At 37.7% G+C, this 18,272-nt stretch overlaps 3 protein-coding genes across 16 annotated transcripts in view; 2 read left to right on the forward strand and 1 right to left on the reverse strand.

Moving 5' to 3' along the window:
- Window positions 1-8,147, forward strand: part of LOC125271295 (CMRF35-like molecule 8) — an 18,075-nt gene extending 9,928 nt beyond the window's left edge. Inside the window, exons 5-6 of one of the 3 annotated variants that reach the window (XM_048195378.1) lie at window positions 7,619-7,656; window positions 7,871-8,147. In XM_048195378.1, coding sequence (XP_048051335.1) covers window positions 7,619-7,656; window positions 7,871-7,931 — 99 coding nt within the window. In that variant the 3' untranslated portion in view covers window positions 7,932-8,147. The remainder of the gene's footprint in view (window positions 1-7,618; window positions 7,657-7,870) is intronic. The other 2 variants (XM_048195380.1, XM_048195379.1) reach the window with 2 other exon arrangements.
- b3gntl1 (UDP-GlcNAc:betaGal beta-1,3-N-acetylglucosaminyltransferase-like 1) overlaps window positions 1-18,077 on the reverse strand; it is a 44,592-nt gene extending 26,515 nt beyond the window's left edge. For 2 of the 11 annotated variants that reach the window (XM_048195278.1, XM_048195280.1), the window contains exons 1-4: window positions 15,628-15,744; window positions 15,391-15,490; window positions 13,148-13,212; window positions 4,489-4,554 (exon numbers count right to left, since the gene is read on the reverse strand). In XM_048195278.1, the coding sequence (XP_048051235.1) occupies window positions 4,489-4,554; window positions 13,148-13,212; window positions 15,391-15,490; window positions 15,628-15,735 (339 nt within the window). In that variant the 5' untranslated portion in view covers window positions 15,736-15,744. Of the gene's footprint in view, window positions 1-1,324; window positions 1,418-1,470; window positions 1,877-2,042; window positions 2,096-2,181; window positions 3,135-4,488; window positions 4,555-13,147; window positions 13,213-15,390; window positions 15,491-15,627; window positions 15,745-17,040; window positions 17,214-17,464; window positions 17,486-17,519; window positions 17,764-17,937 lie in introns of those variants that run through there. The other 9 variants (XM_048195279.1, XM_048195277.1, XM_048195276.1 and 6 more) reach the window with 9 other exon arrangements.
- On the forward strand, window positions 5,920-7,190 carry LOC125271299 (CMRF35-like molecule 8). Of its 2 annotated transcripts, XM_048195385.1 has the most exons (4): window positions 5,920-6,056; window positions 6,158-6,484; window positions 6,659-6,763; window positions 7,087-7,190. In XM_048195385.1, the coding sequence occupies exons 1-4, from the start codon at window positions 6,017-6,019 to the stop codon at window positions 7,146-7,148; spliced, it is 534 nt and encodes a 177-aa protein (XP_048051342.1). In that variant the 5' UTR covers window positions 5,920-6,016; the 3' UTR covers window positions 7,149-7,190. The 2 variants fall into 2 exon arrangements, with proteins under 2 accessions (XP_048051342.1, XP_048051343.1); XM_048195386.1 differs by lacking the exon at window positions 6,659-6,763.
- Window positions 18,078-18,272: the final 195 nt, after the last annotated feature.

The following is an 18,272-nucleotide window of genomic DNA, read 5'->3' on the forward strand; positions in this document are numbered from 1 at the left end:
TGGAAAATAGCACAAAAGAATACAACAGAATAGAGCACAGAGATATAGAATAGATTTTAAAATAGCACAAAAGAACACAATAGAATACACCACAACAGAATAGAATATAGAGCACAATGGAATAGAACGTTAATTCTGACTCATGTATTAGCATTATTAAACACTTAAAAGTGTGAACATGTTCCACTAGTGCAGCGGTTCCCAAACTTTTTTTCCTGCGCACCCCCTTCTATGTCCCAACCGGGTTGGCGCACCCCCAATCCCCACTTCAAAAAAAAAAACCCGCAACAAAGCTTTGTTTTATCGCCATATAAAGACTCATGTTTAATCATGCGCAAATAACCAGAACACGCATGACAATAACAACATCAACAAAGTTTCAATATAATGCAACAAAGCTACGCACAAGCTTCCACTTTTAAGAGGACGAGTGACAGACACACTCACGTTTACATGGACAGCAGTAATCCGATATTAATACGATTAAGACAATACTCTGATTAAGAAAGGACCATGTAAACAGCGATGTTTTATTACCTTAATCCGACTAAAGTCATACTCGAAGTAAACACAAATCGAATTAAGACAGGTGGTGTATTCCTATTTTAGTCGCATTATTGGAGTGTATTATAGACATGTACACACCTTAATCACACTATTAACGTCATGTGGGAGTTTTCGCTGCATTTTGCCACAGGACACATAATACACACACGGCAGAGGTCAACCGTTTTGACGGCAAACAAGAGAGCAAGCGTCAAGCAAGAAGCCACAAATCAGATTCCTCTCACCTCATCTCTCATCCAGTACCTCTCAGTTTGTCGCGGTGGCATGAATAAAAGTTGCCGAATTAAAGTAAAGGAGGCCTGTTGCTGGAGAATCTGTATCCAGCGCTGTCTATTTACAGAGCCCCACACATGAGAGAGAAAATAAATGCTAGCCTGGGCTAAATTATGTGAACGATTTACTAATTTGTTCCCTCTATGTATAAATCGAGGGAACGAATTAGTAAATCATGCACACAATTTCTTTATTTATTCTTGCATGTCATGTGCGGGCTCCGTATATATATATTTGCACGTATTGCATGTCAAATAATTAACTGCACTTGAAAGATTAGATTCGTAAGATTAAACTAATAAATTGTAGTTTTTTATTTAAAATAAAAGCGATTACAAAGGAAATGTTTACTGTTCATGTTTTTTTTTATTGTATGGAAAAATCCCACTTAAAAAAACAGACCGCCATTACATTTTTCCTCTCGCGCACCACACTTTGGGAATCCCTGCACTAGTGTATCACAAAAGTATCATGTCGCACTCACAGTTATTTTTTCCAGTACCAGGTGTATTGTTTTAATATTTTACGGTTCTTTTAATGCCTAACTAACCGCTAGATGTGTGTCAGATGCTTGTCGCTGTTATAGATATAATGCTGTGTGATGTCATGAACTGAACCGCAGTAACTCACCACTGCAGCGCTGTCGCCCTCTGCTGGATCACTGCGGTCATGTGACTCGTCCCGCGTGCACAGCCGCTTCGCCTCGTGCTCGGACTCTCCACTGCACCGCTGTGCGCCGCTCATCTCTCAAACACGCGCGCGTGTGCGCGCTCACACTGATGATGTTGAACCGGAGCTCATTCCGCTCTCGCGGAGCCCGTCATAAACTGAGATCGGCTTTGTTGTGGTTCTCCAGTCACTCTCGCGCGTGTGTGGACGAGCGCAAGCGCACTGATCACTTCCGCGTCAGGGCGGGAGCGGCGAGATGATTGGCCGAGAGAAAACGCGGACGGGCTTTTGCTTGGACTGAACCGCTGTCAGTCAGCGAGCGCGGCTGTGATTGGACGGGTGAGGCGGCACGTGACCATCTCGACGACTATTACATTAAAAAATATTAATAATTACTCATTAACCCGAATAAAAAACTAAATAATTACATAAAATCATACAATTCACATAAATAAATATTAAATACAAAACATTATACAAACAGATAAATATTAAATAAAACAAATAAGCAATAATCCTGTTGAGCTGCTCACCTGTCCTCACCTGCCTGCGCCTGTCTTCACCTGCTCACTTCACAACACCTGTTTACGGTCGAGTGACAGTGTGTGTGATGAGGATCAGTGAAACTGCAACACCTCAAACCTTCACACACACACACACAGACAGAACAGCACCTGAGGTCACACACTGATGTCTGTGCCCTACAGACAGACAGAGATCTCCATCGACCACATTCTGATCATGCCAACCTGTCAACACGACAAAGACACACATCTCTGGGTTCATTCTGGACCTTAATTAGCTGCTTCAGGTGTGTATGATTAGGGTTGGAGCTAAACTCTGCAGAGACACCGGCCCTTCAGGAGCAGGAATGGTGACCCCTGGCTTACAGCGTTTATTCAAACATGATTGAACTTTAAAGACGGCACTGCTGTTATTCAAATGAGCCGCTGAAGGAAGAGCTCATCGAGAGATGGGTATGTTGGGTATGGAGAACACACATTAGGCTACATTTAAAAATGTTTTCACATAGACAATGGTAGCATATGAAGATCCAACACAGCATCTGTCATCATTAAAAGAGATGTTTAAACAGCAAAATCATTTCTTTAAATATAAGTATAAATAATGGATGTCGAAGCAGAGTTGAAAAAAAAAAAGTACTTTTAACATTAATGCAAACAGTGTTAGTGTGAAATTACAGTATATTCCAGGTTAATAATCGCATGACTTTCACAGTAATAATTTATTTTGTTGAAATGTTGCCAAATGAAAGTACAATTGCAGGAGAAAGTCGTCTATTTGCACGTATGGCATGACAAATAAAGAACTGCACTTGAAGAAAAAATATCATTTCGACAAACTCTCACAAAAGGATGAGAGATGAGATGAATTTGATTTGTGCCTTCTTGCTTGAAGCTATGCTCTGTTGTTTGCCGTCAAACACTGCGGCGAAAACTCACACACAACGTTAATAGTGTGATTAAGGCGTGTACATGTTTATAATGCACTTCGATAATGCGACTAAAATAGGAATACTCCATGTCTTAAAGGATTAGTTGACTTTCAAATAAACTTTTCCTGATCATTTACTCACCCCCATGTCATCCAAGATGTTCATGTCTTTCTTTCTTCAGTCGAAAAGAAATGAAGGTTTTTGATGAAAACATTCCAGGATGTTTCTCCATATAGTGGACTTCAATGGGCACCAAACGGTTGAAGGTCAAAATTACAGTTTCAGTGCAGCTTCAAAGAGCTTTAAATGATACCAGACGAGGAATAAGAGACATTTTCGGAAAAAAATGTAAATGCATATGCTTTATATAAACAAATTATCGCCTTGTACATGCTTCCGCTTTCCGTATTCTTCAAAAAGCTTACGCTGTATGTCCTACACCTTCCCTATTCTACTTATGGAATGAACGCGGCACCAGTTCAGTTTATTTGAAAGTGAACTAATCCTTTAATTGTATTTGTGTTTACTTCGAGTATGACTGTAGTCAGATTAAGGTAATCAAAAATCGCAGTTTCTTAATCAGAGTATTGTCTTAATCGGGTTAATATCGGGATATTGTTGTCCATGTAAACATACTGATTGTTTAAGCAAATCTTTTCATTTTCTCACACTTCTGACTAGGCTAGATCAGGTATTTGAATATGAATATACAAAATCCCAAGCAAACGAACACTGATCACCATTGTGGTGACTTCAAACCAATTACAGTACTAAATTACAGTGGCATGGCTCAAGACAACTTTGTAATGTGAATTTACAATAAAACAAGAGCAGTAAATTACTGTCAGCATCATTTTGCTGTTGATTAACAGTAATTTGTAAGAAAATGCATTAATGTCACTGTAAATTTCCGATTACAGTAATTTATTGTAAAATAATACCCTTTAATCCTGTAAATTCCTGGCAATTACAATTTACAGTAAATCTCAACCATTTGAAAGAGTAAATAATAGACTAAAGATTGCACCACAAACTGCATTGTTTTTTATCCAGGTGTCTATTAATGGATTAAATCATTCTCTTTATAGGGTAATTTATGTGTTGCCAGGCTGAAAAACAACCATTATCCTTCTCTGCAAACAAGATCAACTACACGACTTTATCACGATGAACATCCCTGTGAAAGAGCGCAAACCGTATAATAACTGTTTTCTATGTGAATATATAGTAAAGTGTAATTTATTCCTGTGATCAAAGCTGAATTTTCAGCATCATTACTCCAGTCTTCAGTGTCACATGATCCTTCAGAAATCATTCTAATATTCTGATTTGCTACTCAAGAAACATTTTCTATTATTATCAATGTTTCTATTTTTGTGGGAAACCATGATATTTTGTTTTTCAGGATTCTTTGATGAACATAAAGTTCAAAAGAACAGCATTTATTTGAAATAGAAATATTATAAATGTCACTTTTGATCAATTTGATGCACAAATAAAAGTATTAAAGCGTCCGGACTCACAACGGTGGGATTGACGGCGGCGGCTTCATGCTGTAGCCGAACTCTCTGAGGCCTCATGACATCATCCTGAAACACAGTGACATCATCACAACTGTTTATGCAAAACATAACAAATATGAATTAAACTCTCTCTATATATATTCATCAAGATGGCTGTACTTCCTCACATTTAAACATTCAGTGATTTCCACAGCAGTGTAACACATTCGGTTCATGACCATAAAATAATCTGGATCAGGATAAAAACATGCATTCAGTCATTTTTCTGGTCACGTCTCAAAAAATGAAGCACTGTCTGTGCGTTTACAGTCACGGCAGCTTGAGCAGAATTCTCATTCAATAAAGATGAAGTGTAATACTGGTTCCTTTTCTCATGTTGTCCATCAGAGGTCAGAGAAGGAATCAGTTTGTTTGCACCATTTTAAGCAGTTTTCATTCTGAGGTACTCTATATTTTAAAGGGGCTCTATGTAAGTTTTTGACTGTACTAAAGCGTAAAAATACCATAATATGTTTGCAGATAAGTTGAGTTCACATTATCGTTTCTCTGAAAACCATTGCTACAGCCAGTTATTTACCCAATCGTATTTCGTCACCCTGTGTTTGCCAGTCTGTGGAAAACACATGCAGGAATTGCATGCACAGAAGCCAGTGAACAAACTGGGTCAGAGAATTGCAGTTTCTACCCGACCTAAAAAGCCTCAGCATCCATCTAAAAATCTCTATGAACGGAAGCATATTAAAACACGATATCAATAAATAAATAAATCAACTAATTATCTTACAGTGTGTAAGTCTCCTCGCCTTCCAATGTCAAAATTGAGCTTGCTCCTGTCTTCAAACTGGCAACCCAAGAGAGCTTCGAGACTGAGGAGAGGGGGGGAGAGGGGGGGAGGGGGAGGGGGGGCGCGGCAAACAATATTTTGAATTTGGACTGCAGTACCCATTTCATCCACTAGCTGTCATTCTTAAATAGAGCACCTTTAAGAGCCGTTTCTACTAGATTTAACCCATACAAGTTTTATTGACATCAATTAATGTATTCAGCTTGATTCAGTGATGTTAATATTTTATAATAATATTTTAGACTTGAATAAAGCCAGTTCATTTAGATTTATCATTGTTTCTAGTGAAGGTCTTTTGACACTCAATGTCATGAGAGAGACGGTATTTCACCAAAAGAGATCTAAAAATATTATATCCAGTGCATGCAATTTTATCAAGTGTGTTAAAATCAACGCATGTGTTTGTAAATACAAATTTGAGGTGATTATAGTGAGTTTAGTGTTGAAGACGAGAGGAACACTGTCCCACGACTGACCAGTGACTATATGACACCAGTGAAACATCACAAATGTGCTCTTCTCTGATGTCCTGTAGAGCTGATGTGGTCAGAGAGACAGAAGGGGAAGGAAATGGTCATTTCAGTTTCTGATGCAACAAGTTGTCCGCTCAGAAGAGAACGACAGTCACGTTTGTCACACTGAATTTGGTGTTTTATTTTAGTGAAACTCTTGTCAAAGTTGATCATGTGGGACGTTCTGCTGCTCTTTTCCAGCATCTGTACAGGTGAGTTTGAGACTCTGAGCTCTTTTACACACAGTTTGACATGATCTCTTGATTTTGTTATTGTATGATCATCAATATATATAATGATATTTGTGTTTCAGCTGTTGTTGTAGGAGCTCCAGGTCCAGTTATAGGACACAGAGGAGAGAGAGTTGAGATCAGATGCAGATATGAATCTGGATATGAATTACATCCAAAGTATTTTTGTAAAGGAGAGTGTAGCGTTGGAAATAGAAACATCATGGTTGAATCAGGATCTCCAGCTAAAGACGAGAGATTCTCTCTGACTGAGGACAAGAACAACAAAGCTTTCACCGTCACCATCACTGATCTGAGAACAGAGGATCAAGGCAAATACTGGTGTGCTGTGAGGAGGACTACGTCTCAGACTCGGCTCTATTCAGAGATTTTGTTGCTGGTTAAACAGGGTAAGTGATTCTTGTGACATAAAAATGTATCTTCAGCAGAAATGTAGATGGAAATCTGTCAGCAGCTTCATATGAAGATCAATGAACTGCTTAATTCATGGTTATATGCAGATTTCAGATGAGTGTACTAATATATGAATGTAATAACATTTGATTTTTCCTTTCAACCTTCAGAAGAAAAGCCCACTGAAGTTTCAACGATCAGCTCATTTTCAGTCAGGAGTGAATCAGAAATGAATCCGTCCAGCAGAATCACAGACCATCGGATCTCCTCGACAGGTCACTTCATCTCTTTCTCATACTCAACATCTTTTAATCATTTAATATTCTTCATAATATTCTTCATATCCTGTCAAAAAAATGAATTGTATTAAAAGGGCGGCTATAAAAAAAGCCAGTGTTGAGCAGCAAACGGGTATTTGAAGCTGCTGGTGTCTCTGGAGTCTCAAGAAACTCTCCATGCAGGCTGGCAGTTGTGCGTAAAGATGCATTTCAGGCCCTCCAAACCAAACCTCACAAAGAGAAACATTTACAGTGGGTGTAGAAATGAGTGTACGAATATATAAATGTAATAACATTTGATTTTTCCTTTCAACCTTCAGAAGAAAAGCCACTGAAGTTTCAACGATCAGCTCATTTTCAGTCAGGAGTGAATCAGAAATGAATCCGTCCAGCAGAATCACAGACCATCGGATCTCCTCGACAGGTCACTTCATCTCTTTCTCATACTCAACATCTTTTAATCATTTAATATTCTTCATATCTGGATGATATCTGTTATGTCCTCACCTGACACATCTGACCGTCTGTCAGAACAGGAAGTGAAAGGTCAGACAGATGGTTGTCATGGCAACATGACTTTCATTAGTCCTCGTATCTTATGATTTATTTTCTGATTACTCTTTTTTTCCTCTTGTGTTTTTCAGATTCAGTTGGGATTAACACTGCAGAGGCTTTGGTTTATACTGATTATAGAGTCTGTATGAAAGAAAAAGAAGAATAAAGGTAATATTTTACACTAAATACTCGGATGGGTTTGGGATGACATGCATGAGCACCGAAATGAAGGATCTTATAATTATGAACTATGTGATAATTGAAGAAGTGAGTATCTAACATTGATCTATTTCACAGGTCTGCTGGAAGAGTTTAATCCAGTGTTTTATGAACAGGTGAGTGATCAGAAACTGATGATTATGGGTATTTATTGAATACAGCAGTAATTGTGTTAGCAGATTCACTGAAACCCTGTAATGACACTGAAACAGAGACTGTTTTTACTGACTCTCCAGCAGTTTGTGTGTGAATGATCATATTTCTGTGTTAAAACTGTAAATAGAGATATTTTCTCTGTTAACTAACTTAATAATGTTTCTGTGACTGTAGATCAAAGACGCTGAATGTCACTGTGATCCAGAGGACAGAGACACAGAAACAACTAATATAATATAATATAATATAATATAAACATATTAAAAACCAAGAGAACCATCTCCATCCTTCTGGTGGATTAATTATATATTATTTTACCATGCTAATAAATCATAATCAAGCTTGTTTTGTCTGTTTTTTTTTATTGTGATTGTCATTGTTGCTGCAGTTTTACAGTTGATCCTGATATATTTACAGCTGATGTTTACAAATATGGATCATATAAATATAATAAATGTATTATTTTTTAAAGTGTAATATGTCTCATCATGAAGATACTTTCATTCTGCAGTTTAATGGACAAATTAGTTATTAGGGGCCAAGCACCGAAGGTGCTTAGGCACCTATTGTAATCGTTAGATTTCTTTTTCTTCTTCTTCTTCTTCTTCTTCTTCCGCTCTTGAAGTCTATGGCAGCCCATAGAACCGCTTGCGGGAAAGTTGTGAAATTTGGCACACAGTTAGAGGACAGTCTGACCTTTGTCCATAGCAAATTTGGAGTCTCTAACTCAATCCCTCTAGCGCCACCAGCTGTCCAAATTTACACTTATGTTTATGTTAATAACTTTTGAACCGTAAGGGCTAGAAACACAATTTTTCCTCTGATTCCTTGGCTCAAGCTGATTCGATTGCACCCTATGACGTCATTTTGCGTCATGAAAATTTTTCCGCCATTTTGAATTTTCTGAAAAACATACTTTTTCGAACTCCTCCTAGGCCGTTACTCCGATTTTCATGAAAATTGAACCAGATCATCTTCAGACCAGGCCGACAAAAAGTTATGGAATTCAAGTCGATTCCTCAAATCGTTTTCGAAAAACACGCGAACGAATTGTACACAGTGCTTGCAAAAATAGACAGGCTGTATCTCCGCAACGCTTTATCGTATTCAGATCAAACTTGGTACATGTCATCACAAGCATGACCTGAGGCATCATGCAGCGTTTCGGCACAGCGCCACCTACTGGTGCGGAGATATGAAAAATGGCTATTTTTGCTTATAACTTCTGATGGGTTTGTCCAAAAATCATAAATTTGGTCTCGTTAGATTCAGGGCATCATGACGAGTCGAATGATATCCAATTTTCCCATATCAGACATTTTGGCCGTCAGCCATTTTGAATTCTGTGCTAAAACGCTGTATTTTACGAACGCATTAGCGTATCTTTACGAAACTTGGTATGGGTCATCAGCTCAATGCCCTGAAGGAGCCTGAGAGGTTTCGGCACAGCGCCACCTTGTGGTACAAAAATGCTAATAACTTTTGACTATATTAACCGATTGTAATGAAACTGGTCTCAGTAGATTCCTTGGGTCATGCTGAGAACATAAATATCAAATTTGCCTTAGTCGGCTGAACTTCCTGTCCGCCATATTGTTTTTCTTTAAAAACATACTTTTTCGAACACCTCCTAGACCGTTGCTCCAATTTTCACCAAAATTGAACCGTGTCATCTTCAGACCATGCCGACAAATAGTTATGGATTTCAACTTGATGAGTCAAACCGTTTTCGTATACCAGAGCAAAGAATTTGAGGTGTGATGCAAAAACGACTCTTGAAGCTGTATCTCTGTAATGCTTTGACATATTGACACCAAACTTTGCAAGTGTCATTGTCACTTCACTCTGACCATACCACATTAATTTGGTCACAGCGCCACCTATTGGTGGAAAGTGATAAACCAGTAAATCCTAATTTTTTATCATTATTCAGCTCTTTTCCCTAAAATGATCTTAATAGGTCTTTAATTGCTCCCTGCTGCTGTTGGTCTGATGCACACAGCCATGTTAGCTGGCTTATTGTGCCGTTTTTGTGCTTGGCCCCGTAATTGCTGCTTGCAGCTATATTTATTATTATGTCTGTATGTCTGTAGATATGATTGTGTATATCGTCACATTTAGTCTGTTTTGTTTTTCAAACACTTTTGTGTCCTACGTTTCTGCTCATCATTTATTATTTAATTAGAGCACATCTTTTTTCATTTGAGTTCATTATCTTGTGTGTTTAAGCCCTTCAGTTCTCTGTGTTGTTTGTGTTTTAGTACACACTGTCACATGATATCTCTTTTGTTCTGAGTCATTAAAGCTTTGCTGTTATTTGAACTCTCGTTCTTCTCCTCGTCTTCTTTATGGACCAAAATTGTGACATTTATATATATAATTTCCTCATTAGATGTTCAGTTCAGGTTAGTTTCATCTGTTCACTCCTGCTGGTTGATGTTGAAACTACAATAATCTGCTGCCAGAGAGCATCTTTCTCCATTCATGACCATTCAAAAGTAGCTGCATATTCTGATAAATCATTGAAAGCAATGTATAAATGGCTCATATCTCCGCAGGAGAGCCTCTCTCAGAAACATCAGTGTCTCCATCACGGATCTGATTACACAACATCACTGAGAGCAACACATCGCTGCACCAGAGGGCACGATACTGCAGGATGTTACAACACTAAATCAAAAACACAAGCGTACAGATTTGAGTTTCACTTCATTATTAAAACCTGCCCTGGCAGCACAAGCCTCCGTATAAAAACAGCAGAATATAATGGAAAGTCTCTATTATGACAGAAAAACAAAAGTGTGTGTGAATTTCCCATGATCTGAAGCCCGTGGAGGCCTTTCACACACCGCAGGGGAGGCTTACACTCACAGCACTGAATCTGAAGCATGTGTTTCTGTACTGAACATCACAGTCCACACGGCAGACGTCATGATGCTGAGTAGTGATGCTCCGATTGATCGGCCACCGATCATGATCGGCCGATATTGGCTAAAAATAGCTTGATCGGCGAACCCCAAAAGCGCCGATCAAAAAGCCGATCACGTGACGTAAATTACTCGCGCGACTTGTTCACACGTGCATGTGTTCTCCCGTCTGGAAGTTTTTCAAAGTGTCCGATAAAGACGTAAAGTTAGCCGTTTGCAATGTAGGCTATGTCGTGATGAAATCCCTCGAGATGGAAGCAAGCAACGTCATTTTAACACCACTAACATGATTAGGCATCTTAGAACACGCCAACTGAATATGCCGAGTATGAGAAACTAAACCAGCCGAAGCCAACAACATCCCCATCCCATAAATTTGTTTTTATAAGTTGGTCATTTATAAATTTGATAGTCTTGAAAGTTTGTTAACATGCAAGGTGTAGGCTACAGCACTCGCATATAAACGTTAAATAAAAATAAATAAATAAAAGCCTCGTGTTATCCATTGCTGCACACGAATGAGGTAAGCTTTGTGTTTTACATCACCTGACGCATGAACATGTTTACAAGACTGCATATTCGGCGAGAAAAGACAGCAAACTCGGGTTTGATTTGGGTATGCAAGAGCCTATTGCTGTCTGTGTAATAACTACAATAATGTTTATATATCATGTTTTATGGCTAGTTTAGTTTTTTATATAATACACCATAGGCTACTTTAACCCAAACTGAATAATTAAAAACTAGTTTAAATGAGTAAATCTTCTATAAATATTTTTTAATATTAATTTTCTTTCCTGACATGCTTCAATTCTTGTTAAAACACACTAGATGTGCTTATTCTGTGCATTTTGAGCACTTTTTGTGTGAAATCATTTATTTTGTCCATCAAAGGTTTTCTCTCAGAGAAAGTTAGCAGCGCAGCAAAAATAGACCCAGCGCCGAAACGATCGCGGCACTGCTGCTGCTCTGCTCCTGCAACGCGCAGCCTCTGCGTGCGGTGTGAACGCTCTCATCTGTTAACATGGGCGCCGAAAAAAATACGCGCTGCCGCGTGCGGTGTGAACCCGGCCTGTGAGTGATGCATTTTACGAGGTGGAAAGACATCACGTTCAGAATTATGGAATTCATTTGGTTGGTAACTATCTGCTTGGCCTCCTTGTTTCTCTGCTTTGTTATTTAGGAAGGATGGCATTGGCATACAGTAGCTTACATTATTTTATTTTTTGGATCTGATGTAGTTGGTTCCTCAACTACATCAGACATAATAATAACAGAAAAAAAAAACAAAACAAAAAAAACTTGCCATAGTTTTGTCCTTTGTGGCAGTAGCCAGTTTTGGTGTAACAAGTTTTACATAGCTGCCAATTATTAAATGTAATCAGTGTTTTAAGAGGCTACATCCCATTAAGCTGATCTGATGTGTGTTGGTCTGCCTAACCCCTCTTTGTTTGGAATAATTTTGTTACTCTACCTTATTTAGGAAAGATGGCCTACAGTAGCCTTAAGTTATCTCATTTTCTAAAATAAACACTTGGTGGTTCTTAAAGATCTTGACTCTAGCCTATTTCTACAGGTTTTTTTTCCTCAATACAGTTAATTTAGAGTTAGTTTTATTTTTACAAATGGTGCAAACTCTGCTAGATTATAGATAAAAGATTCCCATTCCCCTGCCATTCTGCACTCTAAAAAATGCTGGGTTAAAAACAACCCAAGTTGGGTTGAAAATGGACAAACCCAGCGATTGGGTTGTTTTAACCCAGCGGTAGGGTTAAATGTTTGCCCAACCTGCTGGGTAGTTTTATTTAACTCAACTATTGTTTAAAAATTACTGTATTGCTTAATTAAAATGAACCCAAAGTATGTTGGAAATGAACATTTATTAATGTTCAATGAATAATTATTAAACAATAAACATTTATTAAATTGCTTATTAATAAATTTGTATTAATAAACTATTAAACTATTAAATTTATATTAATAAAATATTAAAGCTTATTAATAAACATTCACCTTTTGTCTATTATTGTTGCCTCTAATTGCATCTGGTTTTTAATTTCCCAACTATTTTGGGTTCATTTTAAGCTAGCCATATAGCAATTTTTAAACAATAGTTGGTTTAAATAAAACTACCCAGCAGGTTGGGCAAACATTTAACCCAACCGCTGGGTTTGTCCATTTTCAACCCAACTTGGGTTGTTTTTAACCCAGCATTTTTTAGAGTGTGTGATCGGCAGTGATCGGCAATCGGCAGATCATGATCTTGGTGATCGGTAATCGGTGATCGGCCCCAAAAATGCTGATCGGAGCATCTCTAATGCTGAGCTCTCAAACACACACTGGAACGAGATTCACATGCACACATGAACTTATTTTACCTTCACACACACACACAGTTCAGTCATTAGTCGAGTTCCTCTGACAGGCATGTCAAACACACGGTGGCGCTGGGAGCGCGTTTACATCACAGGTGGTACATGTCACACACACACTCATAAACAATCTCTCTCTCACACACACTCACCGCGTCCTGAAAGCAGAGGAATCGTCCAGAGCTCTGACACACCGCCTGGTTTTTAGCAAATCCAACTAAAAACAAACAAAAAAGCAATATGTCTTTGTCCACTAGAGGTGTAATGATCATTAAATAAACATTTGTAAAAATAGCTTAGAATACTGACATATTAACATTTATTTAGTAAAATATAAACAATTAAATGCGATGAATGAGTTGGAGCAGTATTAATTAAAATGCCTCAAATGTATTCACATAGTCAAAACATAATATATATATATATACAGTATATTTTCTGCATAGAAAAAAATAAATGTGTTAGTTTTCATGAAAACAAAGTATAGTACCCTACAAATTTCCCATTACATTACTGTAAAAACGCTTAATTAATAAATTAATTAATATAATTTTCAAGTATTCATTTATAGTAGTATATCAATAATGTATGTACTAGAATGGTCCTAAAAAAAGGCTATATTTTCTTAATGTGAAATATAATTCATTATTTTCTTTAGATTTTGGGCCTTTTTAAATGTGGCCTAGGGATTTTACCTCAAAAATAAATAAATAAATAAATAAATGAAAGGGTCAATTTATTTGAAATTGAGATTTATACAACATCAGAAAGCTGAATAAATAATCTTTGATGTATGGTTTGTTAGGATAGGACAATATTTGACTGAGATATGACTATTTGATAATCTGGAATCTGAAGGTGCAAAAAAAAAAAGAAAATCTAAATATTGAGAAAATCTCCTTTAAAGTTGTCCAAATGAAGTCCTTAGCAGTGTATATTTACTCACAAAAATACATTTTTGATATATCTACGGTAGGAAATTTACAAAATATCTTCACGGAACATGATCTTTACTTAATATCCTAATGATTTTTGGCATAAAAGAAAAATCTATAATTTTGACCCATACAATGTATTGTTGGCTATTGCTACAAATATACCTGTGTGACTTATGACACAAGAAATGCTGACAATGTTTTTCTTTCTGATTTCAGAGACTTTATGGGAAGCATTTTACTAGGGCTGCACAATTAAATCGTGTTTAAACTGATTGTTATTTCATAATCGCATGAAGCCAAAAGTCTGCGATTATGTTTCATGCGCAGCTTGTCAGTGAAGTACGGCTCTGATCAGAAGGAAATGCTGCTCCATCTGAAGAGTTTGAGTCGCTTATAACGTGCATTTAAAAAAACAACACAAATTAAACATCTTTTCAAACATGAGTAGCATTTATGAACCTCTTGTGTAACAAAAGACAATATTTAATAATGTTTTTACTCCAAACTCACTTCATAACATCAGTTGAGTGTTTAAAAACATCCTTCTGTGAGATGATGTGGATTCTCACACAGAATAAGACACACAACATATTATTTCACAGTATTCTATACAGCGATGAAGGCTACGTCGATTAACACTGCATTATTAATATACTTAATTATCATGAAAATACCCGAGAAGGCTTGAAGAACTCAGATATATTGTTGTAGTCGTGTGTTTATTAAACATGGTTAATTAAAGCATTTCAATCGTGTTTATTCAGCTACAGTAAAAGCATGATTCTGAGCGAGAGCGCCCTCTGGCTTTCAGATGGAGCAGCATTTACTACTGATCACAGAGCCCTGCTGCACAGAGAAGCTGTGCATTAAATTAAAAAAAAAAAAATCACAGCCTTTGACAAATTGCATGCGGTTTAATTTCCATTAATCGTGCAGCCATGTATTTTACGATCAACACATTTGAAACAGTTACTGAATCAAATCAGTGTTCAGTGTATGGAATCAGACTGAATCATTCTGAGTCAATCAAAATGAACACCAATGAATCTTCTGGCTGTCAACCCAAATATTCACACACACACACACACACACACACACACACACAGTGTCACACTCGTCGTCTGTCTCTGCTTAGGATCGGTTACATTAGTGAAGTTAATCCGGTTGAGACGGCCTGCGCTCTCTCAAACAGATCTCAGTGTGTTTTTGACGTGTTTGTCTACAGGTGTGTGTGTGTGTGTGCTGCTGAAAGATCGGTATGCCGAACACGGAGATGCTTTGAGCTCCTGACACCAATGAAACACCGATAAGAAACTTCTTTTGATTTCTGAAGTGCATGAACAGAGTGTGTGTGTCATGTGTGTCACGATAACCAGGTGAATGTGAAGACAGAGTCCTTGAGCTCTCCAGGAATAAGTGACACACACACACACACACACACACACACACACACACACCTCCTCGTGGACTGGGTGAGCTGTGGCCGGAGATCACCATGGAAAGGCCTCTGTCCTCGAACCTCTGCCTCCATCCCTCGATCAGGTCTCTGGAGTTATCCTGACACACACGACACGCTGTTTGAGCATTTTCTTCCTCACACTGATACACTATTGAGTGTGTGTGTGTGTGTGTGTGTGTGTGTGTGAGTGTGTGAGTGAGTGTGTGAGTGTGTGTGTGTGTGTGTGTGTGTGTACCGTACTGCCGTCGTCATACACCGACAGCTCCATACGGCCCGGAAAATCCTGCTCCAGTATGGCCTGCAGACACTCGTCCAGCCAATCAGACGCATTGAACACGGGCATGATCACTGACTGAAACACACACAACAGAAGAGATGGAATGAAATAGAACACAACAACACAGAACAGAATAGAATAGAACACTGCAAAGAGAATAGAATACAGCACAAAAATACAATAGAATACAGCACAAAAATACAATAGAATACAGCACAGCACAAGAGCACAACAGAGTAGAGTAGAATAGAATAGAATATAGTGCAATGGAAGAGTACAGAGTATACAGAGTATAGAATACAATAGAACAGAAGAGAGCACAGCGGAACAGAATACAGCACAATGGAATGGAACATAATAGAGCATAATACAATAAAATATAGCACAATGGAATTAAATAGAACAGAATCAGAGAGAAAAGAGCACAAAATAATAGAATTCAACAGAATAGAGCACATAGGAATACAACAGAATTACAAAAGAGCACAAAAGAATAAAATAGAATACAGCACAACAGGATATAAGTGCACAACAGATAATAGAATACAACAGAACAGAATAAAATAGAACATAATAGAGCACAGCAGAACAAAACACAAAATAATAGAGCAGAACATAGAATACAAAAGAATACAACAGAACAGAATGCAGCACAATGGAATGGAATAGAATAGAAAAGAGCACAAAGGAATATAATTCAATGCAATAGAGTACAAAGGAATAGAATATAATAGAAAAGAGCACAAAAATAAACTATAATACAGCGCAACAGAATATAATAGTGCACAACATATTATAGAATACACCAGAATCAAATAGAACATAAGAGCACAACAGAATAGAGTATAACAGAAGAGAACACAACAGAATAGAATAGAGCACAACATCAGAGCACAATGGAGTAAAGTAGAATAGAATAGAAAACAAAAGAATAGAATTCAACAGAATAGAGCGCAAAGAAAAGAATAGAAAAGAGCAAAGGGATAAAATAGAAAACAGTGCAAAGGAATAGAACACGGCACATCAGAATAGAACAGAATAGAGCACAACAGCATAGAATACTTAGAATAAAGCTCAAATGAATGGAATAAAACAGAATATAAATAGAGCATAATATAATAAAATACAGCACATCATAGAGAGCTGAATGGAAAATAGCACAAAAGAATAGAATACAACAGAATAGAGCAGAGATATAGAATAGATTTTAAAATAGCACAAAAGAACACAATAGAATACACCACAACAGAATAGAATATAGAGCACAATGGAATAGAATGTTAATTCTGACACATGTATTAGCATTATTAAACACTTAAAAGTGTGAACATGTTCCACTAGTGTATCACAGAAGTATCATGTCACACTCACAGTTATTTTTTCCAGTACCAGGTGTATTGTTTTAATATTTTACGGTTCTTTTAATGCCTAACTAACCGCTGGATGTGTGTGTGACTTGGGTAAAGTTGGTTTTATATTCGCACATTCGGACTTCTGATAAATTCAGACTTTCCAATAAATGTGCAATAAATTAATGTTTGGGAATTTTAAGCATCGACATGATATTGACAACCAACGATTGTCAACTTACAACATTTTTCACAGTCGATCAAAATAGGCAAGTATTGTTTTAATGGCATATTTACTTGTGAATGTCCACCGAATGTCCAATGTAGTGTGATTAACAAGACTATTGAATACGGATGTCCGAATGTGCGAATATAAAACCAACTTTACCGAAGTGTGTGTCAGATGGTTTCTTTTACAGAACGTTAGCACAGACATATTACAATACATGATATATTGCTTGATATCTGTGTATTGCTGCTTGTCGTTGTTATACTGATGATGTTGAACCGGAGCTCATTCCGCTCTCGCGGAGCCCGTCATAAACTGAGATCGGCTTTGTTGTGGTTCTCCAGTCACTCTCGCGCGTGTGTGGACGAGCGCAAGCGCACTGATCACTTCCGCGTCAGGGCGGGAGCGGCGAGATGATTGGCCGAGAGAAAACGCGGACGGGCTTTTGCTTGGACTGAACCGCTGTCAGTCAGCGAGCGCGGCTGTGATTGGACGGGTGAGGCGGCACGTGACCATCTCGACAACTATTACATTAAAAAATATTAATAATTACTCATTAACCCGAATAAAAAACTAAATAATTACATAAAATCATACAATTCACATAAATAAATATTAAATACAAAACATTATACAAACAGATAAATATTAAATAAAACAAATAAGCAATAATCCTGTTGAGCTGCTCACCTGTCCTCACCTGCCTGCGCCTGTCTTCACCTGCTCACTTCACAACACCTGTTTACGGTCGAGTGACAGTGTGTGTGATGAGGATCAGTGAAACTGCAACACCTCAAACCTTCACACACACACACACACACACACACACACACAGAACAGCACCTGAGGTCACACACTGATGTCTGTGCCCTACAGACAGACAGAGATCTCCATCGACCACATTCTGATCATGCCAACCTGTCAACACGACAAAGACACACATCTCTGGGTTCATAAAATAAAATATAAGGTATTAAAAGAAATAAAAACACGAGAAACCTTGAACATATGTGGAATACTTCTTT

This window comes from Megalobrama amblycephala, linkage group LG7 (genome assembly GCF_018812025.1).
Source record: "Megalobrama amblycephala isolate DHTTF-2021 linkage group LG7, ASM1881202v1, whole genome shotgun sequence".
Lineage (NCBI taxonomy): Eukaryota > Metazoa > Chordata > Actinopteri > Cypriniformes > Xenocyprididae > Megalobrama > Megalobrama amblycephala.